Raw genomic sequence first — 26,594 nt, 5'->3', positions numbered from 1 at the left:
CAAATGTACTGGGTTATGTACATCATGATAGCTTTTACTGACTCATCATCAGAAGGGCGGTTTCTTCTAGTTGTTCATCCAGAATAGGAACAGATTTGTATTCATCCATTCATAAACTCATCCTTTCCAATTTTTTCCATAGCACATTTTTGTCAAAAGGCCTAACAGTTTGTGTTATGTCACATGGCTTAAAAAGAGCAAAGCTAACCCATAGGCGGTTGAACTCAGCTTCATTAGTATGGTTTTTTAAAACTGTACTGCAGAGACACATACCTATTTATTTTTATATATAAAAATTAAACAGGAACTTTGTGTGTGTGTGTGTGTGTGTGTGTGTGTGTGTGTGTGTATGGAAAAAGAGGCTCCTGGCTGAAATTCTTTAGGGAACCCAGAATTTAACTTTAAATCACTGAGTTAATGTGTTTTGGGGGAGTATTTTCATAGCTTAGTATGATAAAGGCTCCCTCCTTTCTTTTCTGACACAGTAATATTTAAAGAAAACATTAGAGAAAATTTATGTACTAAGATCCCAGGTAGTATGGTGAAGTGGAAAATGTACTGGAGAGAAGAGTAAGGAGACTTCTGTTTTCTCTCAGATCTATCACTAGTGCTATATATTTCTCTCAGATCTATCACTAGTGATATAACACTAGTGATCTATCACTAGTGCTGTATCACTAGTGAGAAAGACTGACTTCTTTGAAGGTAGTAATAAGAATAGCCTTTTGTATGAATCACATATAATCTCCCAAATGCTCTAGCTCTGATCTGAGCTGTTAGGGATAACTGGAATGGAAACCAGCTGTTTTAAATAGCTGATTATCGTTAATGTCTGTAAATCCCTATCTTAGACATTCTATCATAAACTTTATCCACTCTAATGAATTCCCACATTATATAGTCTGAATATCCTGATAACATCTTGAACTGTTTTATTTTTTTCATTATGGCTAGTCGTGGCCTAATAACTGAATATTTTTAGAAATATTGATGAGTTAGACTATGATTGGAAAGAACCATCTTCTGTGGTAGTTAAGTGTAAAGAAAATGGGCTTTAGAATTAAACAGTTATGGTTTCAGCTCCTAATGCTGCCACTTACTAGCTATATATGTAATCTTACATGTAATCTTGGGTAGTTTATTTAACCTCTGATTCTGTTTCCTTATGCAAAATGTGACTTTATTAGGCAGCTGTTTTTTATTGATGTAAGTAGTGTAGTTTCATGATCCCCCTAGGATACTCAAACTAAAAAAGAAGGCAAACAGCTATAGACAAGATTTTTGTAATGAATACTCTTATAATCATTTAAAATAATCAGCCAGTTAAATGTTGCTGGCCAGCGTGTTACTCATGTTTTAGAATATTAAAGGATTCATACTTTTCGTAGTGAAGATACGTCATATGTATGTTTGTCACGTGCTAGATGCTGTTCTAAGTAGTTTACTTATATTATTTCATTATTGCCTCATAGAAAACTCTATAACAGTAGCTTTATTATTATCCTTACTTTACAGATGAAGAAACTGAGACTCAGAACAGTTACTTAACTGGCCCAATACCAAGTAAACAGTGCTTGAAGAGCAGTTTGAACTCTTGAGTGCCTTGACTATTTACAGTACTGCTTCCCATTGGAAGTGATGACATCTAATAATATTTGCTGCTGATATTAAGGGATATTGGGAATGTAGAAGATTCGGGGAAGTAGTATGATTTGAAAACATTAAGTATTGATATCTTTCATTAACGGAAAAGATGAAAGTCTGGAAAAGCACCATTCTGGAGTTCCCTTGTGGCTGTTGTTTTCTACACACTTGGTTATTAGCATCTATGCCTGCCTATCTTTTATGAACTTCCATTGTAAATAGAGTCACCTTACATCCTAATTTGCCCAGACTGTCCAGATACGTGTTTTCGTGGCATAATTGTTAATAGCACTCCCTTTCTCAAACGTGTCCCAGTTTGGATGTTATATGAACACTATAATGTAGACATAGAGCCTTCAAGTTCTTTTAATTCTTAGGATTATATTAATTTGCTTGGCTTGGTGATTTTACATAACAATTTGTATTAGAAAAATCTGAAGTGTAAGTGCACCTCATAGTATAAATTCTAGCAGGAATTTTAATAATTATTTATTTTGTGGTAGTATACTATGGTGTTGACTGATTTCTTTGGAGATGGAAGAGGGCAAGCCATAAGTGCCTCTTGAAGGAAAGAACTAGTAAAATGGTGGATAGTGGAGGGATGAATTTGTATGTCCATCCAGTGATTTCTGAGTTGGAAGGATGGAGGAGTAGGCTGACAAGAAATACTGAGTTGCTTGACCTTGGTTTAGAGCTTTTGTGAATTAGGGAACTAATATGAAACAGTATTGGATAATATGTTTTACAGATCTTCAAGATCTCTTAGCCCTTGTTTTTGTGCTCTCCCATTTCTACTGTAGTAAAAGAGTCTCCAGGGGCAAAACACTGCTTTTATTGCTATTCCAACCTTTGTACCACTTAATCTTTTCTTTTCTTTTCTTTTCTTTTCTTTTCTTTTCTTTTCTTTTCTTTTCTTTTCTTTTCTTTTTAACTGTTCTATCCTGGATATCCTGAATTGTTGCCTTCCCCTATATTTAGTCCATTTTAACTTAATTCTTGGTCACAAGCCAGTAGTTTCTCTAAAAATATTTGAAATCAGTGTCTGTACTGTCACAGCTGTTTCTAGAATGGTGATAAGGGCCTTTGTTAGGGAAAAGTGTTAATTTTATTAACTACTAAATTGTTTGCCAGTCCGTGATAACTTATAAGTGTTTGCAAAATGAAGAGACATTCATAGCCCAGTGCCTGGCAGAAAGTAAGCACACTGGGTAAGTGCTTGACATAGACTCCCCCCCGCCCCCAGTTTTACAGTTTGGGTGTCAAAGCAGTGATCTATGAACTACTACTGTACTACATGGACTCTTATCCCGAAAGACTGGAATAGGCTCCTCAAAAAGATTCTATTATTTCTCTTACCTCAGAAGATTAGTTTGTTTCAGCCGCTTCTATGTCTGTAATAAATGCTTCTACTAAGTTGTTATAACTTCATTTCTGATTTCTTATTTGTTGTCCTTATTTTGCTGTTAAAACATTTTTCTTTATGAAGTATAGGATAAAAGCATTATTTGCTCAGGAGCCATTTCCTTCTGCCTGAAATGGCTTATTTATACAGTACTTTAAAGGGATTAACTTGGGTTTTACTATGAATAAATGTTCAATTATTTAAATATATCAAGTGCAGTGTTTTAGTACTGTATTATCAGGTTTACATTTTGTTTGAATATTTTCATGAAACTTTTATAGTGAGATTTTTAAAAATCGCAGCAACAGAGGTTGTATTTTACCGGGATCTTTATTAGAGCAGATTATTGTTTTAAATGTCTATACTTTAGGGAATTCCCTGGTGGTCCAGTGGTTAAGGCTCCGCCCTTCCACTGCAGGGGCCCAAGTTCGATCCCTGGTCATGGAACTAGGATCCCTCAAACCATGCAGCGTGGCCAAAATAAATAAATAAAATCTTTGAAAATAATAAAAATAAGTAAATAAAATGTCTATACTTTAAATACAGATCGTTTGCAGCTCAGGAAGGTCCTAACATGCAAAAAGTTTTCTTTCTTAAAATAGCAGTAAAATTAACAATATTTAGTTTAGCAAAAGATCCTAGGGATATATGCCCAAATTGAATTTTCCCTCCTCCCTCCAAAGCCGCTTATCCTGTTTTTTTTCTGTTTTGGTCAGTAGTATCATTTACCTCATTACCCACATTTTAAACTTTTATTCTTTTTATCAACCTCCCCTTATTTTTTTTTTAATATTTATTTGTTTGTTTGTTTATTTGGCTGTGTCGGGTCTTAGTTGCAGCATGCAGGATCTACGTTGCAGCGTGCGGGACTTTTTAGTTGCGGCATGCAAACTCTTAGTTGCAGCATGTGGGATCTAGTTCCCTGACCAGGGATCGAACCCAGGCCCCTTGCATTGGGATCTTGGAGCTGTAGCTGCTGGACCACCAGGGTAGTCCCAGACCTCCCCTTATTTTTATTCATATCCTGTTGACTCTCCTGAATGTTTCTGAAATCCATTTTATTTTCTCAGTTCTTTCTGCCAGTACCTTGTTTCAGTTCTTGTCGTCTTGGCTCTGTTATAATTCTCCTTAATGATTTCTTTGCCTCTAGTCTAGAATATCCATTATTCTTAGAACTTACAACTTGAATTGTTTTCTGAAACACAGTGTCACTCTTGCCATCCTCTCTTGAGCCCCTGTTGCTTCAATGTAATATACTATTGGTATTTCTTTAGCATGTCTTTGAGGTTCCTCATAGTCTGCCTAGATAGCTTTAACAACATCAGCTTCCACATCTGTTCCTCCATCTCACACCCTATTCTACAAACTGTGCATTTTCTCAAGTTGTGCCTCTGTTCATAATTTCTTGTGTCCTCCCCACCTTCCATTCACACTTTAAACCTCCAACACACATACAGTCTTATCTCTCAGACCCAATTCAGGTTTCACTAAGTTCATTTTATTATGGTTGGTTTATATTTGTGAGCTCTCTGGAGATAAGGTCACCAGGCCCTTAAGGAGGCAAACACAGGTAATTTAGTGTGATAAGTGTAGTAATAGAAGTATATACAGGTTTGATTATGAGGACCTAATTATGGGCTGAGAGGGATGGGTGTCTTACAAATGCTTATTTAAATGTCAAATGCATGTTTTAGAAACCAGTCTGTTCTTTTCAAACAAACATATCCTCAGTTTGCCTCCTCTGAGTGTCAGGAAAGGTAGAGAGGGGAGACCTGGATGAACGTTAAAGTCTCATTAGGAATTGGCCAAATGTACATTTTGAATCATCATTGAATGGTTACATCAACACAATTTTTATACACTTGTGTATGTTACAGTATAGGATAGGGCACAGGGCTTTGACATTGTTACCTCAAAAAGTATTTAAGGGTCTTTTCTGTGTGTCTCTTCTGCCATCCCATAGCTTCCTGATTTGGGATCAATAGATTGTTAGTATTGAGGACCTAGGAAGAATTGTGTAGTTCACCTCCATTACATTGTGAAGTAAGAATGAAAATTTTCTATCATTGAAGCTGTAGGATAGGAGGTGATCCAAGGGCAATACTTGGAAGTAAAGGAAAAATTTTAATCATTTGTTTAGATATTTTTATTATATTACTGTATTAAGAAATTTAGTCTTTTGAAAAAAATTATAAAAAATATCACATGACAGTAAAACCATTTGAAAAATGTAGAAAAGTCTGAAGTCGACTTTTCAGGTCTAGAATTATTAGAGCCAGTATCTAAGCATAAGTGGGGAGTTATTGTTAACTGGACAAATTAAGAAATAGGTCATCTGAATTTTCATTAGCATTGAAAACTAACTTGTGCCTGTTGGTGGTAAGTTTACTTTCCTCTATGTTTTAGCTCTTTGTAATTAGAATAAAATTTAAATACAATATTTTTTTCCCTTCCAAATAGCTTTTGCCTACCAAAAAATTTTGGGAACCTGATGATTCAACAAAAGATGGACAAAAAGGCATATTTCTTGGAGATGATGAATGGAGAGAGACTGCATGGGGAACTTCTCGTAAGTTATTGGTGTATGTGTGAGAGTTCTGAATTTGTTGAATACTTGAATTTTCTTTTAACCCTGCCCCCCAGACAGTATTTGGAGAAACTTTGCAGTATCTGTGAGGATTTCATATATCCTTATAATGCACATTTTCTTATGTAAAGTAACTCATATCTAACGGTCCACTTATTGATTAGGAATGTCTGTCACAATAAGATTTTATTAAGAAGTTTTATTTGAGGTTAAACTCTGATTATAAAATTCTGAATTTCAATTAAAATAGAGGACACATTAACCATAGGAATTTTTAAGCTTGAATTGTATTAATGGACAGTGACTGATTTATTTAATTGCAGCTCAGTCAAGCTTTATTAGACGTCAGCCACACCCACAAAGGAAGTAAACACCCTTAGTAAGGTAGAATTCCCAGAAAGGGAGCAGACTTTGAATGTTTTTGATATCTGTAAGTAGTGAAGAGAGACATAGGTCCAAGAAACTCTTAAGAGAAAAGGAACTGGGGTGTAAGGAGTATAACTCACAGGGGTGACAGTATTTATTGGTAAATTAAAGAGCATAGTTATATTCTTAAAATAGTACTGATTATATTTTTAAATGTTTCTGACTAGTAAAATTTGAGATATACACATGGAACTTTGAACATGTATTTTACAAATAAGTTTCCCTTTGTAACTAAGTTTAATGCAGCTTACTAAAGCTATACAAAATGATCAAAGTAATATAAAAACAAATTTCTGGATGATAATTATCAACTTAACCTTATATTTTGGGTGTAAATTACCAGGTACTTTTTTATTCTCCAAATTATTAAAAAGATTTTTAATTCCTATATAGTCTTAAATTTTGTTTTTAAAGGTAAAATAATTTTTTTAAGTTAGGAAAAGCTGGAAAATTTTAGTGATTAATACTGTTTTATAGTCAAAACTGAAAAAGATTGAAAACTTTGCTAACTACTAAATTAGACTAAAATACTGGGAATTTTCTTTGATTTCAAACAATATGTAATATAATATGCCAGGTTTGGAGAATACAAAGATAAGTGAGATATATGATCCCCATCCTCAAGGAATTTTTTTTTCTGGATTTGTATTAACCTATATAGATTGCACTCATAAGGACTAGGATACATTTTTCCCACAAAAGGCACTTTCTTTGCTAAAATAATGTGCTTGAAAACTTGGTTGATAGACGTGTTTGGTTTTTTATTTTGAAAGTTGAATGGTTAATTGCTCTATTTACCAGAACCAAAATTTTTTAAAGCATTCCAAAGCAAAACATCTTGAGCACAACATGGTAATGAGAGATATTTTCAAGATGGATGGTGGGGAAATATCTTTGGTATGTTATATTTGGAGGACAACTAGTACCAGCAATAAAACATTTAAGCAACTGTTTATATATTCCTGATGTATCTTTTTAGTGTCAAGTTTATAATTTTAGTTAATTCCTTGTACCACTCCCTCTTCCAACTTAACTTTTTTAGTTGTACGGATAAAATTTTGAAGATGAGTATTAGTCTTTACCAGGAGAAATGAGAAAAATAGAAATGAATGGATTATTGTGTTTACTGAACAAACATTTATTGAATGCCAAGCATGTACAAATACGAATAACACATTCCTTGTCCTAAAAGAATTGTCATTCTAGGATTCTTTCCATGACTACAGGAGATTTTATCATACACATATTTCCTTCTCAGCTGAACTGAGTTACTTGTAATTGTTAATTTTGTTGTGTTCTCCTGCACTTTTAGGCCTTAGAGAAACCGGGATGTTCAAACCGAAATGCTCTTTCCACCCCCATTTTCACCTGTTTTTTGTTCTCTACTCTTCATATCACTTCTTTGGGATTCACTCGAAGACTGGGAAGAATTGATAGATGCCCTTTCTTTCTCTTCCCCATAGTATCCTGGGTTATTTTTATTGAAGTGCTTTTACTCTATTATGATTGCCTCTTGTTACACCTATAGTCTCTTTTGAAGTCAGGGACTGTTTGTTCTTGGATTCCCCATACATAGCACAGTGCCCAGCATAGGAGAGACAGTAAATCAGCATTTAAACTGTGAATGAATGGGTGAATGACTGAATGAAAAAATATAATGACTAATCTCATGGATAAAGGTACTGACATGGAAGTGTTTTAATATGGTTTAACAAAAGTACCAGTCATTTAAAAATTACTGCAGTTAATAAAATGATGAGTGAGTATACCTCTATGATAGTTCAACCCTTTGAGGATGATGCCTAGTATTTAGTGTGGTACGTGTTCACATATGAGCCAGATATAAATTGTGGCTTATTGGTTCCTTTTTAAAATTTTTTTCTGCAAATCTATGTGACTCTTCCTCAAATGTTTTATTATGTTTGTATCTTCTTTGCTTTCAGATCTTAAGTATTGCTTTTTCTTTTTGTCACAAAAATATGTAGAAAATGTATTCGTACCATATGGATGAATTTTTTGTTAAAAATAAATGGAAAACTTTTAGACTAGAAGGTGTTTTTTAAAAAATCTTAAGGGATACTTAATTTTTTATACCAAGAATAGAAAATTCTGTGATATTACTGGTTTTTCTAAACTTAGTCATTTGTGTTTATAGCAGTACAGCCGTGTGTTCTGAATCTGTCCAGTACGTAACTGTGAGCTTGAGAAGTGCCTCTGCCAGTTTAGAAGTTACTTTTATTTCGGGTTTTATCTCTAAAGTTTTTTGTTTTGAATTGTTTAGAACTTTTTAATAAGATGCTTACAGGCAGTGGAGATGTCAAGTTAGTTTCTATCTCCATTGAACTTTGGGTTTGACTGTTCTTCACATAGGCTTTTACCTGCTTTTTAGCAAATGGCTTTCTTAATCTGTATTCTCAAGAAATGTGCCCAGGCCAGTGAGTCTCAACAGACTCTAGATCTTTTTATAAGGATTACAGTAATATTCAAAATAAAACAATATGCTGATTTTTCTTACTTTAGTATATTAATTCATGTAAATACATTTTGTTAGCTTAAAAGTACGAATTTGTAATTGTGTTCTTTCTTCCAAACAGACCATTCAATGTCCCAGCCTATTATGGTACAGAGAAGATCTGGACAGGGTTTTCATGGAAACAGTGAAGTAAATGCAATATTGTCTCCGCGATCAGAAAGTGGAGGCCTTGGTGTGAGCATGGTAGAATATGTATTAAGTTCTTCTCCTGCTGATAAATTGGATTCTCGATTTAGGAAGGGAACTTTTGTAAGTATTTTGAGTAAAGAAAGGTTTTTAAATTGCTTGATTGTTATTTGGTTGTCCTTAAGCCAGTTTCTTTTTCTGGCCCTTCCTAGAACTAAAGGAAATTTCATAGCTATTGGTGCTCTTGTTTTCTTGTCTTGGCCACTTGAAATACATGAAATGGTAGAACCACTGGGAATATTTCTAATCTTAACCATGTTACCAAAAAAACCCATATTAATTAAAAAACAAAATTTGTAAGATTAAAATTGCATATTCATGGTAGTACTTGATATGAAAGTAAAAAAACAAAATCATCTGTGCATTAAGTAGAATTTTTATCTGATTTGTGGTGTTACTGCTTTTCCAGCACCGCTATAGTTAAGGTTGCCTTAGCCCTTCTGTTATAAATCACTGGTTTGTACTCAATTTTTTTGGCCTTTTATAAATTAGTTGACTACGAAATTAAAATAAGATTCAATGTTTTTATTGTTTACATGCACTATAGTATAGTTTTAGGTCACCTCATGGTGCCTTTTTTTGTGTTCTATTAAATATTCAGAATCAAACAGACTCTTTTTCCTCAGGGCACTAGAGATGCTGAAACAGATGGACCTGAGAAAGGAGATCAAAAAGGCAAGGCTTCTCCATTTGAGGAGGACCAAAACAGAGATCTTAAACAAGGAGATGATGATGATTCTAAAATAAATGGCAGAGGTTTGCCAAATGGAATGGATGCCGATTGCAAAGATTTTAAGTAAGATTTTAACTTTCTCAAGAAGAAAAGCATATCTCTTTAGGGATTATTGCTACTAGCTGATGTGACTGATGTAGACATTTTTCCAATTTTGGTTTTTTTATTTCCCTTTGTACCTTGTATTAATCTGGAGGAAGATTTAAAATTTTTTGTAAGGAATATTAGTTAATGATTATGTGCCATTTTTTAAAAAAACAATTCTTTAAAGTCTCTAAAACAATGTATTCCATTGAAGGAATAATGTTAGAAGCTGCCGTTACCTTTCTGCTAATATGGTAGTCTAAGTTTTAACTGTTTTCTCCCTGCTAAAATTTAGTGAATTTTAGGTTTAATCTGTGATTTTTCTTGGCAAACTCTTCTTGGGTTTGCTCTTGAGCACCTTTCTGTAGAGTTTCCTCTTCTATCCCTGTATTGTATCTCCTATCCCCGCTTTTACTCTGAGTTTGTGCTAATACTTAATCTTGCTGAAATTAGGAAGGGGGGGAACATATTAGAGACTTCCAAAGTTAGTTTTAAGTTCAGAATTTAAGTTCAGTTGCAGATTTTTTATTGTCTCTTTATGACAAGTAATTGTTTCTTTTCTTCTAACCTTTGGATTTGGATTAGGCAGTGCACATTGATCTAAATATTAGGGTGTTGTTTCTTCGTACAGGGAGTTGTTTCTTCATACTGATTTCCTATACTTTATACTTCAGTAGTCAGTTGCCTTGGGGCCTATACCTGAAAATAAGCTGTTTCTTTGCGATCTTGTGAACCATGGAATATCAGTTACTTGTAGGTACATGTTTACGTTTATTGCCTTTAATTATCAAAAGCAGACTAACAATGCTTCTTAAAAACAGTGCCATTTCTATCTGTTGTAAATACAAAAAAGCATCCAAAACCAGTAAACCTCTTTTGACAAGAAATTAATGCTATTCAGTTTGTTTTAGGACCTAATTCTGATTTAGCGCTTCTGCTATTACTTAATCTATGTTTTAGTCAAGGGTATGCATTTAAAACTGAGTTGACTATAAACCTGCAGAGTATACATTTATAATTGAAGTGTTAATACACCGTTAACTATAGCAAGAAAATAGCACCACTCATCGCATAATGACTTTTTTCTATTGTATCCTCTACTTTTTGCTTTTAGAGTTGTTTTGTATGAGAGGCTATACTTCTTCATATTAATATGAACTTTACATTCAATAGCATTCTAATTTTATTCTGTTTAAGTTTGGGGTATGTATTTAAAATTGCTTATAAAATGTTTCAGATACAATATTGTCTTCAACAATATAAAACCATTTCAAACTAATAGCTGTGGTCATCTGGTCATGGCAACACATCATTATTATGTACATTAACTGATACATCATCAACATATATATATATTATTGGAGTAGAACTGAAAGGAATGAAAGAACTATAGCAGGCTTTCTTTCTTTTTTCTAATTGGCCGATTTTAAAGAGGACCCTTTCAGTTTTATTTTTTTCTTCCCCTATATTCTGAATGAAAAACAAGCCTTGGGATTATTCATATGAAAAATTAGGTGCGGATAAAGGGGAAAGGAGTTTGAAATTTCTTCTGATGTTGCAAGGACAATGGTTAATTTTGAAATAAAATGTAAGTCTGCCTAAATATCTGGAAAACAATTCTTGTAATTAAGCAATTGCTTTGTGAAATGTTCTGTACATGTTAACAAATTTATCCCAATGTGAAGCACCTGAAGTGTTGGGGTCAGTTACATAGGTGTAACAACTGACATTGAAAGCCAGGTAAAATAGTTATTGCCATTTATTTAATGTACTTATATTTGAATATACTATGAACTGATGGTTCCAGAACAGACTTGTTTCTTGTGAGGGAAAGGATTTTACATAAAATACTTCTGTAGAAGGAAAGAGACTGTAAATGAGAATTAATTATGTCAAGAAATAAAATGAAAATAAAGTTTAGACTGTGAAGGATGTTGATAAAAAGAGAAGAGTCGGTGCTTAAAATTTAGTCCAATGTTAATAAATTTCTTCAGAAAATTAAGAAGGCTAGTCAGTGGGGAAAGTTGCTTTTTGTGTGTGTAGGATTATATTTTTCATTGATGTGCATACTTAATTTTTGATTAATATGTTATACATTTCTATTCTCATGATTTAAACTGAAACAGTTTGGTATGATAAAGATGGTTTTTGGAGAGCTCATAGAAGGTTTTCACAAATAGTCTTTTTGTTCTTGTTATTTGGAACCACAAGGTCACCTCTTCAGTCTCAGTAAGGAAACTGAGGCCTGGAAGATGAAATGATTTGCTCAAAATAATACTTAAAGATAGATCAGGAGTCAGCTTTCTGTCTTGGTTCACTGCCCTTTTCTGTCATATTGTGTATTTTACACCCTTAAGTCATGAAGGCCATATGATTCTTTATGGCCAGTTTTTTTTTTCTGAAATATTAAGCAAGATGTTAGGAAAATTATGTGCTGGTGGACAGGATGGGAGTATGGTAGGCGGGTTTTGGTTTTCAGCCTTCCCATATTTGTCACTTGATAGTCTGCTGTTCATACCTACGATTCATTTTGTCTGATTTGAGACAAAAGTTTTGGGTAGTCTAAGCTTAAGTTGTGGTATTGTCAAATTTCCTTATCTGTAAAATTGAGTTATATCTTTATGCTATTCAAATCGGGGACAATGGTCACTAATGATATTTAAAAAATGAAACCATGTCAGCTCTTAAGAGGAAGCTAGATTAAACAGAAAAAAATGTGATAAAGTAGAATGGTTAGTGACCTAGGGTGCCTAATTTGTGCCCTCTGTGTTTTACAGCCATTTGTTTTTTCATGATTTTCCTACTTTCCATTTCACCTTTTGACATACTTGTTACTTTTACTCATTTCTGTTTTGTTTACATAGTCGTACTCCTGGAAGTCGTCAAGCCTCTCCAACTGAAGTAGTTGAGCGCCTGGGCCCCAATACTAATCCCCCAGAAGGATTGGGGCCTCTTCCTAATCCTACAGCTAATAAACCACTCGTTGAAGAATTTTCAAATCCTGAAACTCAGAATCTAGATGCCATGGAACAAGTTGGTCTGGATTCCTTACAGTTTGACTATCCTGGTAATCAGGTACCAATGGACTCTTCAGGAGCTACTGTAGGCCTTTTCGACTACAACTCCCAGCAGCAGGTAAAGCATGCCACTCCTTTAAAGAAGTTCCTCTTAACTATGTACTAGTATAGCCTGAAGTGCTATGAGACATTGACATAAATAATAGGGGTATTCTTGAACATTTAGTGTTTTATTGAATAAAATGTCCTTGTAGTTGAGAAAGTGATTCAAATATGTATTTATAATATTCTGTTCTTAGCTTTCTAAACAAAAAAGAAATGCTCTGAGACTAATCTTTGTATTAAATATTTTTCTTAATAGCTCTTTCAGAGGACTAATGCACTGACAGTTCAACAGTTAACTGCAGCTCAACAGCAGCAATATGCATTAGCCACAGCTCAGCAGCCACATATAGGTGAGTCTTTATAAGTTACCATTTTGATTACACTGTTAGAAAATCTTGCGTTAAAGTGTTTAGAATGTTCCTTTCGTATTTACTGAATGGTGTTATTTCATTACTTTTGAAACATCTCATTGAGATAAAACAGTAGTAGATTACATGGCAAGAGTAAAGATTAGGGAAGAACAGTTTGGCTTTTATTTGTATCCTTGGTGAAATAAAAATCTATAACTTGATAAAAACTGTCAGCACATAAGTTTGTTTTTAAAGATTTTTTTTTTTATGTGGACCATTTTTAAAGTCTTTATTGAATTAGTTACAATATTGCTTCTGTTTTATGTTTTGGGGGTTTTTTTGGCCATGAAGCATGTGGGATCTTAGCTCCCCGACCAGGGATTGAACCCACACCCCTGGCACTGGAAGGCAAAGTCCTAACCACTGGACCACCTGGGAAGTCCGAGCACATAAGTTTTTTTCTCAGTGTGAAGTCGAGAGCATCGAACACTTGGAAATTCAAGTGTAGTTATGGGTGTTCATATCAAGTCAGAATGTTTATTTTTAAAATGGGTTGGAAATAGGAATCCCAAGAACATTTCTTTGAATATTTTCTTCCTTAATTCATTAAGCTATTTAGTCTTTGACCTTTATAGTCTTTACTATAATGTGAATTATTACAATTACATATGTGTTACTGGTAGAGTTCAGGCATTAGTATGTGTTTTTGTGTCTTGGATTTTTTTGTTGTTGTTGTTATTTTGAAATAATTACTGATTCACATGAGGTTGCAAGGAGAGTACAAAGAGATTCCCCACCCAGTTTTCCCTAAATGACTACATCTTACATAATTATAGTACAATACCTAAACCAGGTATGTGACATTGGTAAATGTGTGTGTATAGATTTATGTTATTTTATCATGTTCGTGGAACCGTTTTTACACCTGATTTTGGCTGACCTTGATTTATTTCCTGGTTGGAAAAGTTGTGAACACTCTCAGCATCAGTATGTTTGGGGGCAGGGGGTGGGACATACTAAGTTGGTTCTGTTCCCTTAACTGTGTATTGCTCTATGTCAATCCAAGAAGTCTTTCCAGGTCTAAAATTTTATTTTTGGTTTTAATCAAAGATGACCACACATTTCTAGATGACTCCTAATAGCAGCATGTACTCTGGACCTGTTTTTTCCAGTTTTCTTCAGCCTTCTGTATCCCTGTCCTTCAGTACTTCTTACTTGTTGTTAGAAACATACTGATTCCTGTCTACTCGTGGGCCAGTACAACACTTTTTATTTCTTGACGCTTTGTGGTATGATTTATATGTGGCAGGCTAGGATACCCATTATTGCTCTTCCTTTTGGGAGTTTTAAGTTTTTGGTTCTTATTTGCTTTTTCATATGAACTTTAGAATCCTTTTATTTACTTCCAGATCAGGTTAAAATCTTAACTTCGGAAGATCAACATCTTTATGACATTAAGTATTCTTATCCAGGACATAGTGTATCTTTAATTTTGTTCAAGTCTGCTTCTGTGTTGTTTATGATTGCTTTAAAGTTTTTCTCATGTAAGTTTGCGTATTTCTCAATAAGTTTGTTCTTTGGTATTTTATCTTTTGCTATCATTATAAATGCCTTCCTGTCTTTCATTATATCTTTCAATTGGTATCTATGAAAGCTCTTGATTAGTATTTATTAATTTTATGAATGATATTTTCTAATAATTGAATCATTCCTGTGTTCTTAGAATTTGGAAGAATTGTATATAATTATTTTAATGAGCTCTTTTAATTTGCTAATGTTTTATTTAGGATTTTTTTTAATCAACATATAATGAAGTTAGTCTTTAAGTTTGTGTGTGTGCATTTTTGCATTTCTTGTTAGGTTTTGATATCAATATACTTGCTTCATAAAAATAATTTAGAAATGTTCCCTTTTTTAATGCCTTGGAGTATTTTCATTTACTTTCGGTCTTACATGATCTTTAAAGGTTTGGCACAACTTAGAACAACTTTGTGAAGCCATCTGGGAAACTATGCAAATAAATTTGAAAACCTGAATAAAATGGAAATTTCTAAGAAAGCATAACTTAGCAAAATGGATCCCATCTTTTCATCTTTGTTCCATAGTTAAATAGAAAGAGAGAGTGTTGATCGTAGTCCTTTTATCCAGGTGTGCTCAGTCATCTCTTAGCTGGCTGATAGTTCATTTAGAACAGCGCTGTCCCAAGAGAAATATAATATGGGCCACATAGAATTTAAAATTATTTAGTAGCTACATGTTAAAAAGTAAAAAGAAGTAGGTGAAATTAGTTTGAATAATATTTTATTTAATCCATTGTATCCAAAATATTTCAAGTGTAATCAATATAACACTTACTAATAAGAAATTTTAAATTCTCTTCTTCATATAAAGTCTTTGAAATCAGGTATGCATTTTCCCACGTTGAGCAGATCTCAGTTTAGACTAGTCACATTTTAAATGCTCAGTAGCTATATATGGTAATAACTACCATAACAGACAGTGCATATTCTGGAATGGGGTTGACAAACTTTTTCTATAAAGTCCCAGATAGTAAATATTTAAATTTTGCAAGCCATATGGTTTCAGTCACAACTACTCAACCCTGCTGTTACAGCACAAAGCAGTCGTAGACAATACATAAATGAGTACAGCTGTGTTCTATAAAACTTTACTATGGGCACTGTTATATGAATTTTGTATAATTTTCATTTGTTACAAATTATTATTTTCAACCATTTTAGAATGTTTAAATTATTCTTAGCTAATTCATACAAAAATAGGTAGCAGGCTAGAACTTGCCCCGTGGACTGGACCAGAAAGAGGTATAGATACAATTCATTTTATGTTTTAAAATATACAGCCACACTCAAAAGGGGGAGAGAGAGAGAGAGAAGAAAAAGGTGGGGTTGTTTTGATGGCTGGGGAATTTCTGTAGGATAGGAAATTGAGAGGTGATCCATAGGAGTAAACTGGAAATAAATCTGTGAGGCCTGTAGCGGGCTGCAAGAGGGATAAATAAGCAGAAGGCCTGCACAGTGCCAGGATTGGGGTTGGAGGGTTAGACCCCCAAGTCACTAATAAAGACTTGGTTTGGAGACTTCACCTTATGGTGTGTAGTTGGCAATTGGGATGAGTAAGTGTAAGAGAATCTCTCATGTAAGATAGTATCTAAAACAGAAATTACAATGCAAACAAGAAAGAGCAGTCAGAAGGCAGTCATATAACATATAGTAGAATTTACACCCAAGATGTAGAAATAAGAGAACTTTAAAGTTCTGAAAAGAACTTTAAAATGTTTATTTAGAACATTAAGAGATAAAGGATTTAAGTCATCAAAGATCGGAGGTCTTGAAACAACAGAATGATGTGAAAACAGACCATTTCAGAACCTTGTAAAAAAAAAAAAAAGACATAGGTGGGTTGCATAATTAACTAGCTATCACCTAGGAGGAAATGAACCAGAAGATAAAACTTATGAACACTGAAATATAGCACATAGTAATCAAGATGTGGGGTGGAGTAGGGAGTAACTAAATCAGTGCAAGGTGTATGTAAAGAAAACTGTAAACTTTTTCTGAAAGCTTAAGTAAATGGGGACACATGCCCTTTGGGGGAAACTCATTACTGTAAAGAGGTCAATTCTCCTTAAGTTGTGAATTTAATATATTGATTGGAATCTCAACAGGATTTTTTTTTTTTTTGAACTTGAAAGTTTGCTTTTGATGTTTATCTCAGAAAAGTGAAACCAGAAAATAAATAGAACACTAAAATGAGAGGTGGACGTACTCAACCATATTTCAAAACAATTATTATCCACAGTGATTAAAACGGTGTGGCACTGGCCTAGAAATATACAAGTCGATCAGTAAACAAGAACACTCTGAAATGGGTGTGTGTGTGTGTTTGGGGTGCAGTGGTAGGGTAATTTTAACCTTGACGTTGCAAACTAATTATAAAAGAATATCTTTGGAGAATAAGTTGGAGATAATTGGGTCATATTCCTGATGGATTAAAAATTTTAATGAGGAAAAATAAAGGTATAAAAGATTTGATATGTTTTTTTTCTCTTTGATAGCCGAAGAACTATAGATTAAAACCAAAAAATTTTAATGCTTTATTTTACTTCTGACGTTGACAGCTTTTAAAAAGTTTGATAATATCCTATTTCAGTGGGAGTGTAAGTGGTATTCTCATGTACTTATGGTAGTAATGTAAATTGGTATAACTTTCCTGGAGGGTAATCTGGAAATGTGGATCAAGAATTTATATATATTTGTCCATTTACGTGAATTTCCATGAGGATATGATGATACTGTATTATACTTAAAGAATAATAGCAGCATTATTTATAGCAAAAACTTGTGAATCATCTAAATATATATCTGTAGTAGACTGGTTAAATCATGTTCCTTCTATGTAGAGGGATACAAAACTATGAAGCTATAAAAAAATGAACTAGGGAATTCCCTGGCGGTCTAGTGGTTAGGACTCGTGCTTTCACTGCCAAGGGCTAGGGTTCCATCCCTGGTTGGGGAACTAAGATCGACAAGCCACGCAGCACCCCTGCCTCCCCCCCACCCCCCATCCCCCCAAAATGAATTAGATAGGTATCTGTTGACATAGAAAGGGATCTGTGGTTAATTGGCAAGTGAAAAAAGCATATTAAAATACCGTTATACCCTGTAATATAAAATGTATGAGTGTGTGTCTATATAAATGTAAAAATTTAGAAGGGTATACATTTATACATATGTGCATATGTAAACACAGATTCAAAAACATGTATTTATACATGCAAACATATACATATTTATATGTACACAAACAAGCATATGGTTTGGTGTCTAATGTGTTGCAAATATTTCTAAGTGAATCATGCGAGCTTAAAATAAGTTTTCTTTATTTTTTTGGCAGAAGGTTCAATATATATCCGTTAGATCACACTAATTCCTTGTTTTTAAAATATTTGAAACCTTCCTGCTTTTTATCTGCTTTGTAATATAAATATGGAGAGAGCTGTGTTAAAATCATGTCTAAAATTGAAAAAAAAGTTTTAGAAGGCTATAAACCACTTGTCAGTAAAGGTTACATGAGGACTTTGGCTTTCCACGTTATATACTTCAATAGTATTTCATTTTTTAAAAGCGATCTTTTTTAATCATAAAAATATAGAATATAAAATTAGGCCCTGACTTTTCGATTTGTAGTCATAGGAGTAGAACATGGATATCAGTACATCTTTATTCTTGTCGTAAAGATAATCACAGTAGAGGAACCAGAAGGAAATCTTGAAACCTTCGACCTAGGGCATAGCTAAGAATGCAACTTTGAGCAAATGATTTTTTAAATAGTGCAAGGATTTTGTTGAACCCTCTGTTTAATTCTTATTTCTTTTATTAAAAGCAGATTTTTCAAATGGCCATGCTATGTCTGGGCATGAAATCAGTATTGTAGCTTATGGCCAGTATTTCTTAAAATTAAGTGATTTAGAAATCAATGAAGAGAAAAATTAAATAGAAAACAGTGCATTGGAGCTTCATAAGGATAAATATTTTTTTGAGATTTTTGTTTGTGGCGTGTGTGTGTATATGGACACTAGGGAAATATATTTTACATTGTGGGTCACAGTCAAAAAATGTGGAAGCCACTTTAATATAGTTAGAATTAGGTTTCTGAATCTTGATTTTAAGGCCTAGATTTTAAGATAAATGTACCTTTTGAATACTTTTTAAAAAATCGTTTTATGTCCACCTGCTTTATGCCCATATCTCCCCACCATCATCTTTTAACTTGAACCTTTTTGAGCTCCTTTAACTTTAAACACATTCTCTTTAATTATTTCCCTACCTTGTACTTGTCACGGTTTCCAGAAGAGGAAACTCTCGCAGTATATTTTCAAAGTAATTTTTTAGTACCTTATGATAAAAGGTCTACATACTGATTCCTGCTCAATACCAGCAGTTTTCTTCTTTCTTTAATAAGAACTGCAAATGAATATTTTAAAATCTTTCTTAGCCTTAACCAAATCTATATTGGCATATATTAGACTCAGAAGTGGGTTTACGCTCCTGCTTAAAATTCTTCATTGTTTTACTTTCAGGATAAAGTCCAAACTACTTAGCATGACCCAGGAAACTCTTCATGAGTCTTCATTCAGATTATAGCTCCAGTTTTATCTTATACACTACAACCCCACTCCATCCTACCAAAAGCTTCTTGGCTACCCCTACTTTCTGTGCTCATATAGCACTTACACTATATTCTAATTGCCAACGTACTTGTTTGTTTTTCTCACTAGATGGAGTGATTTGTGAGGGCAGATCCTATCTGTCTCAGTGTTGAATCCCTAGCTAACAGTATGGCTTAATAAAGATTGAATGAAAAACCACTTGAACAATAGCCGTTCTAGCTCTAAACATTTATTGTGTGTATATGCTAGTACTATACAGTCATATATATTTAATTCTAACAAAAATCACTGGTGATAAACCAGTTTCATAAACAAAGAACCCCAGGGTCAGGTTGTATTACATGCCCAAGGTCACTTAGTTAATAAGAATTAGAATCATTATACACCCTCTCCTCCCCCACCAACCCTAATTTCAGAAGAAATGTCTTTTTTTTTTAACCTGATGAAGAAAATCATACATTTTTTTTTATTTATTATTTCTCCCCCTTTAAAATACAGCTGGTGTATTCTCAGCAGGCCTTGCTCCAGCTGCATTTGTGCCAAATCCATATATTATTAGTGCTGCTCCTCCAGGGACTGATCCGTATACTGCAGCAGGATTGGCTGCAGCAGCAACATTAGCAGGTAACTTACTGTTCATACTTGTTGCTTGTTATGGATTTAGTTTTAATTTTGGGATAAGCTTTATTTTTGTCTGTTTGGGCAAATTGAAGTTTCTAGGAAAAACCTGAAACATTTATCCAGAATGAACTGAAGTTTCCAGAGTTAGTTTATTTTTCGACTGTAATGCTACAGGAGAAAACCTAGGTCTAATAACTCGTTTCCTCCTGTACATAGTTGTTTTACATTTTAGTTTTATAGTCTCAGAAATCTTACATTAGCAGCCACAAATCTTTATTCTTGTGACTGATCCCATTACCCACAGAGACAGTGCAAATAAAGTTACTTCTCAGAAAATAAACTGGGGGTAGCTGCTATAAATACCCAGGTCAGGGATAGTACAAGGTAAAGAGGTTCAGTGATCTTAAGAGAATGAGTATCTAAAAAGTAAAGTTAAATTAGCAATGCTAAAATGTGCAGGCAAGCTGAGGGACAAAAAGGTGGGATTGAGGTGGAAAGAACTTATTAACTGTCAAAGCCTGATAACCACCACTCAAAATCTGAAGTAAAAACCAAAAAGTACACAATGTCACATGTCAGTTGTATGGCAATAAAGCTGGAAAAAAATTTTTTTTAAAACCAAACTGTATTTATGTCTTATTTAAGTAAGGGAGAGTTGTGTACCATTTAGGCACAGTCTTACTGAGCAGAGTGATTTGCTTATCTTCTATAGGTTTTGGGGGAAGGTTGTTTTATGTTGAGTTAGTTACAGAGACAGGAATGAATTTGTCTTAAGCATGATTTATGTTGGTTACCAAGGCAGGAAGAGGGAGATGTCAGCCATAGAAGTGTGTTCCTTGGGTTGAGTCTGCTGATTGGCTAACTTTTCATAACTTTAAGCTGTCACTGATAAGTTCACTGAATTATCACTGATCAATTAATTTTAAATCCGCTTCTGGTAGTTTTTTATTATTGTGACTGCAGAACAGTTAGTCTTTTCATAGGCGTTTTTTTTATACTCAAGACTTTAAGACGTGAAAAAAATGTTAATTTCAAATTCTTGTTTGATATCTTAGACTGAAACTAACCTGTCACATTCAGTAGTTTTTGGTATAGATCTGCATGCGATTCCATAAAGATGTGAGCTTTCCTGGTACTATTTAACGGATGTTAGTATGTAAAGTGCTAGTATATCATACATACATAGAATCATTAATCTATGGAACTGAAAGAAGCAACTTTAAGAGGTCATTAGTTTTGAGATAAGGATTCCTGGTGTTCTGAACTTACTTAGGCTTTCTAAGATCAGCAGTGTTCAGTAGAAATAGAACGTGAGCCAGATAATATAACTTAGATTTTTCTAGTAACCACATTATAAAAGTAAACCACAGATGAAATTAATTTCAGTATGTTTGATTTAGCCCAGTATATCATGTAATCAATATTTTAAAAATTATTAATAGATACTTTATTTTATTTATTTATTTTTAATGCTAAGTCTTCAAAATCCTGTGTGTATTACATACTTACAGCACATCTTAACTCAGGCTCTCCAGCTTTTAATTGTTTAGCCACAGATGACTTCTAGCTACTTTTGGACAGAGAGGTTCTAGATGGATGTCTGATTCTTTTGTTTTGTTTTGACAGTGTATCCTTTCTTCATAAATCCTTTTCTGTATTTTAAGAGTCTTCATTGTAGATTGTGTTTAAACTATCTTTAGAAATATATTTTACCTTTAAACTGTTTACAGCTTTTCATTTTAGTGATTCAGTCAGTTACACTGGGCTTTATTTTCTTCCAAAACAAAGTGAAACCAAGAGTTTGACTTTCTAAAGTATACACATTAGATATACTAAAATCATATCAGTGGAATTTAGGGACATGTATCAGTCAGGAAACATGACATCATAATCATTAGTTTAATGACAGGGCTTATTGTGTGATACTATTTACTGTCCAGAAATCAAATTTTATCTTGAATAAAGTAAAATAGAGCAAGAATTCATTCTATTTTTCCTGGTTTGCTTTTTTATGTCTATGCCCATGATTATATTTCATAGTTCTTTCTTGTCTTAACTTACTAGTTCCATCTTCCTAACCATAAAGACACTGATGTTTCATTTGTTTTTATGTGACTTTCAATTGTTTTGTGAGAATTGTAACTAATTCGGTTTCAGATATGAAGAATATTTTAAAATTCACAGTTTACAATTAAAATACAGTTGTAGCAAGCTTAGTACCAACGTGTTCCCTAGTTTTATGTTATAGATTACAAATTAAAAGCCAAAAATGTTTTCAATTTTAAAAATTCCTTTTTAAAGAAAATGCTGAATTGAGTATAGGAAATCTTACAGTTTTATGGTGTTTAATGTTCCTATTTGCCAATATCAAATGCATAAACAAGCATTCAATAGGTGTTGAATAGATGGTTCAGTGTCCTGTCAATTCATTGGTCTTCTTGAGTTTAGTTCACATCTTTTCATTAAGACGACTGCTGTCACCTCTGAATACTTTCTTTTTTAATAATCCATACCTCAGTGAGACTTTCTCTAGTAAAATTGGGAAGAAGAGAAAGGGGAAGACAGTTGTATGTGGGTAGAGGATTGTAAGGACATCTGCTCTGAGTCTTACGCACTGTCCCTTTTTTATGATCTAATGGTAACTGACCTTATGTATCTATAAAATGTAGTGACTTTTTTTATTTTTTTTGGGGGGGTGGGATGTGGGGTTTAGGTCCGGCAGTGGTTCCACCTCAGTATTATGGTGTTCCGTGGGGGGTGTATCCAGCCAATTTATTTCAGCAGCAGGCTGCAGCTGCGGCAAACAACACAGCAAATCAGCAAGCAGCATCACAAGCTCAGCCTGGACAGCAACAGGTATAGGCCTGCCTTCATTAAATACTACCTGAAGAGTCTTGGAAATTTCATGAGCTCCCTGCATTCAAGATCTGTGTTTTTTTCTTTTTATCTTCCCCAATATGTAGCACAGTACTTATCATATAGTTGGTATACAAATATTGATTATGTGTTTTTTTTTCTCCAGTAGTCATATATATGAACTTAAAGATTTGGTTGTATTCCACTTCAACATTTCTATTATTGAAACTGTCTTGAAATCTCTAGCAGTTTTTAATTTTCTTTTCATCACTTCTCAAAGTGTGCTCATAATGTTTCTATCAAAGTAATTGTCATTTCATTTTCTTCTGGGTATTTAATTACTATTTTAAATATTAATATATTTCTGACCAGAAAAAGGAGATTACTGGGTACTTTGTTTTTAAGCGAGGAAAGATGAAATATTTTCACTAAAGGTTAGATTTAATTTCTTAAAACAGAAAATGTTTATTTTTAAGATTTTTTAATTTCAGCCACTTTTCTGGAACTATTTTTATAAATAAATGTAAAAGAAAAATTCTGATAAAAATTCCAGAATTCTGGTTGTCAAATTTATCATATTTATACCAAAGAAGCAACTTAATGACAAGTATAATGTTTGTTACTTGGCAGTTGAATATTCTTTTAAACTATATTGATGTTCTGTTAAAGCTATCCTTTAGCTCAGTCCTTGTAGATTATACCACAGCACCATTTAATAAATTCTTTTTAAATCTGTGTCTTCTTTGGGCAGATAAAAATATCACGTTGCCTAAACATTACATATACCTGTGCGTGATGCTTACTTACACGGATGGACTTAAGATGAATCCCCCTTGTCCTGAATTGTTTAAGTATTTATCTTTGTGAAATTAATGTGTATCATGCTTGTGTATAGTCACTGCAACAACTATGTATTACGAAGCAGTAAAGTTTGACCAGCCTTAAGAGTTTTCACATTTTTGATGAAATCTTGTGTTCCTTTTTTAACCCTAAGGTTTTACAGTAAAAAGCAGCTTTTTACTCACTTTAATTAAAGCTTCTGAATTCTGAAAACTTGGTTCAATTTGAAGTTTTCACTCTGTACCACAATCTCGTACCAGACTAATTGAATAATCATACTTAATTTATAGTTTTCAGTCTCAGAAAATAATAAAATTTAAACTTTTGTCTTCATCTAAGATTTTGCCTTTCCCCTCTCACCGCCCAAATATCTCTCTCATTTTAATACTACTTTGGTAGGTTAAAGAGCACAAATACTAGAAATAATTGTTCCTGAAGACCCTCTACCATGTTGCTTAATAGATTATGTTTTTGGTGTTACGTTATTTGTATTTTTTTATGGTAAACTGACATTTCGTTGAATGTAAATATGTTCAAAGAATATCCAAAGGCTATCTGTGATATATACAGAGTTGTCTGAGATAAATTTATTTGTTATTTTATAATTTCGTTTTTAAGGAAATTGTTTGTCCTTCGTAGGTTCTTCGTGCTGGAGCAGGTCAGCGCCCTCTTACTCCCAATCAGGGCCAGCAAGGGCAGCAAGCTGAATCACTAGCAGCAGCAAATCCAACTTTGGCTTTTGGTCAGGGTCTTGCTACCGGCATGCCAGGTATATAGTTGGTTAATTGTGGAAATTTGAATAGATTTAAAATGTTAAATGTAGATTCTCACACTGAGGAGTGAGAAAAATCAAGAAATGTCTTTAAATCTTGCCTACCCTGCAATGCATTATTTACAACTCAGGTGCCAATAGTTGAAATCAGTATTGTTTGTGAGACTTAATGACAGGGATGGCAAATATGTGTTAGAATTCTCAAAAACCTTTTTTTCTTAAGTCTGTTTATGGCGTAAATCATAGCATCTTTCCAGTGGAGTGTAGCCCAGAATTCTTAATGCAGTGCTTTGAGAAATAAAACCATTAGGTGGCATGTCAGACAAAACCTGTTTCCCATTTCTGCCTTACAAGGATGGTCATTTAATTAGTTAATGTTGAAAAGTGTACAGCTAACATTTTCCACTTAGAACATTGTTCAGTCTTGTGTAGCACATTTATAGTATTTTAATCTGTTGGTTTTTATAACCTAATGGCATCAGTATTCACTAAAGTTTTCTGCCCGTTGCCACAGTACAACTTTTAGAAAAGGCCAACAAAATACATTTTTTGTGAAACTAAATACAAAATTAGTACTTTAATAATAGTGGAAGAGGGCTTCCCTGGTGGCGCAGTGGTTGAGAATCTGCCTGCCAATGCAGGGGACACGGGTTCGAGCCCTGGTCTGGGAAGATCCCACATGCCACGGAGCGACTAGGCCCGTGAGCCACAGTTGCTGAGCCTGCGTGTCTGGAGCTTGTGCTCCGCAACAAGAGAGACCGCGATAGTGAGAGGCCCGCGCACCGCGATGAAGAGTGGCCCCCGCTCGCCACAACTAGAGAAAGCCCTCGCACAGAAACGAAGACCCAACACAGCCAAAAATAAATAAATAAATAAGTAAATTTAAAAAAATAATAATAATAGTGGAAGATGGAAGGAAGGTATTTTTCTTAAGCTAATGAAGCAGCACTTGTTATGTTTGGTTCTTTTGAATTTTATTTTATTTTTATACAGCAGGTTCTTATTAGTTATCTATTAGCACTTGTTATGTTTTTAAAGGCTACATTTGAATGTCCGTAGATAATGCATCACTTCCCATTCTATTCCTTCTTTTCTCTTCATTCCTAAAGACTCACTTTCAAGCATGCCATTTTTTCACTTTTAGTATATGAGTAGTTACCCCTTCAGCTGTAGATTACAGCTAACCCTTGAACAACCATGGGTTTGAACTGCGTGGGTCCACTTATATGTGGATATTTTTCAATAAATATGTACTATAGTACTACACAATCTGTGGTTGGTTCAATCCTGCGGGTGCAAAATAGTGGATATGGAGGGTTAACTGTAAAGTTATTTACAGATTTTCAGTTGCACAGAGGGTTGGTGCCCCAACCCCTGCAGTGTTTAAGAGTCAACTATACTGATTAATGAAATACGTGTTCCAGTTTTCATTAATTGTACTGTAGATAAATTTTCTATTCAGATCATTTAGGAGATGTGTTTAATGCATTGGAAATGATCCTGACTACATGATTGAGGGGTTTTTTTTTACATGCTGCTAAATATTTCTGTATATTATTTTGAGGATTTCTGTATCAATTACATTCATTCTGTTCTCTCTGAAATTCTAAGGTCTGAGTTTATCATCTTGTTTAGCCTACTGAATGAAAAAAAGGATGTTAATATTGCTGTCCCTGAAGTACAAACGATAATAGAATGGGGGCATTCTCATTATTTTCCTTTTTTACCCCAGCTGTATACCTGCTTCATGGAAGCTGCTGTCCCAGAGCTGCTGTAGATTAGAGACCCTGGCAAAAGCAGCCCTTAGTGATTAGTGAAATGGACTGTGAAGCAGAAGTTGTAGGCACATGGAGAGACATGGAACAGGGCTAAAAAGAACTGAGCTGGGGGTTTAGGAAAGCCACTCCTAAGACCATTCTGGGTTCCTCTTGGGTTTTAGCTATAAATAGAAAAGGGAGAAGAGTCATGGAGTACAACAGTCCTGTCTTACTAGATTCTAAGTAGGATTTTGATTTAAGAGAATGCTTCTGACCTGTGTTTATTTGCTTCTCCCTTTAACTTATTGCTTATTGTTTTAGACTTTTGGTGCTGGTCCTATTATCCATTTCTTATAAATGCCTTTGCTCCTCTTCCTCATATTCAGCTCATGTTCTTATTTACTAAAAACATCAAGGTATTTTGCTATTAATTTTATCAACTTTGGTCTTCTCAAAATTTATTTTTATGTTCACTTCTTTCCATTCTATAA

General features: G+C 33.9%; 1 protein-coding gene across 5 annotated transcripts in view; it reads left to right on the top strand.

Annotated features, from left to right (window-relative positions):
* Positions 1-26,594, top strand: part of PUM2 (pumilio RNA binding family member 2) — a 91,428-nt gene that overhangs the window by 23,281 nt on the left and 41,553 nt on the right. For all 5 annotated transcript variants that reach the window (XM_068563967.1, XM_068563966.1, XM_068563965.1 and 2 more), the window contains 8 exons: positions 5,507-5,615; positions 8,654-8,841; positions 9,405-9,574; positions 12,460-12,730; positions 12,974-13,067; positions 19,756-19,881; positions 22,592-22,734; positions 24,214-24,343. In XM_068563967.1, the coding sequence (XP_068420068.1) occupies positions 5,507-5,615; positions 8,654-8,841; positions 9,405-9,574; positions 12,460-12,730; positions 12,974-13,067; positions 19,756-19,881; positions 22,592-22,734; positions 24,214-24,343 (1,231 nt within the window). The remainder of the gene's footprint in view (positions 1-5,506; positions 5,616-8,653; positions 8,842-9,404; positions 9,575-12,459; positions 12,731-12,973; positions 13,068-19,755; positions 19,882-22,591; positions 22,735-24,213; positions 24,344-26,594) is intronic.

This window comes from Eschrichtius robustus, chromosome 15 (genome assembly GCF_028021215.1).
Source record: "Eschrichtius robustus isolate mEscRob2 chromosome 15, mEscRob2.pri, whole genome shotgun sequence".
In the NCBI taxonomy this organism is placed as follows: Eukaryota; Metazoa; Chordata; class Mammalia; order Artiodactyla; family Eschrichtiidae; genus Eschrichtius; species Eschrichtius robustus.
The sequence above is the reverse complement of the archived record's forward strand: the minus strand, read 5'-3'. Positions and strand labels throughout refer to the sequence as shown.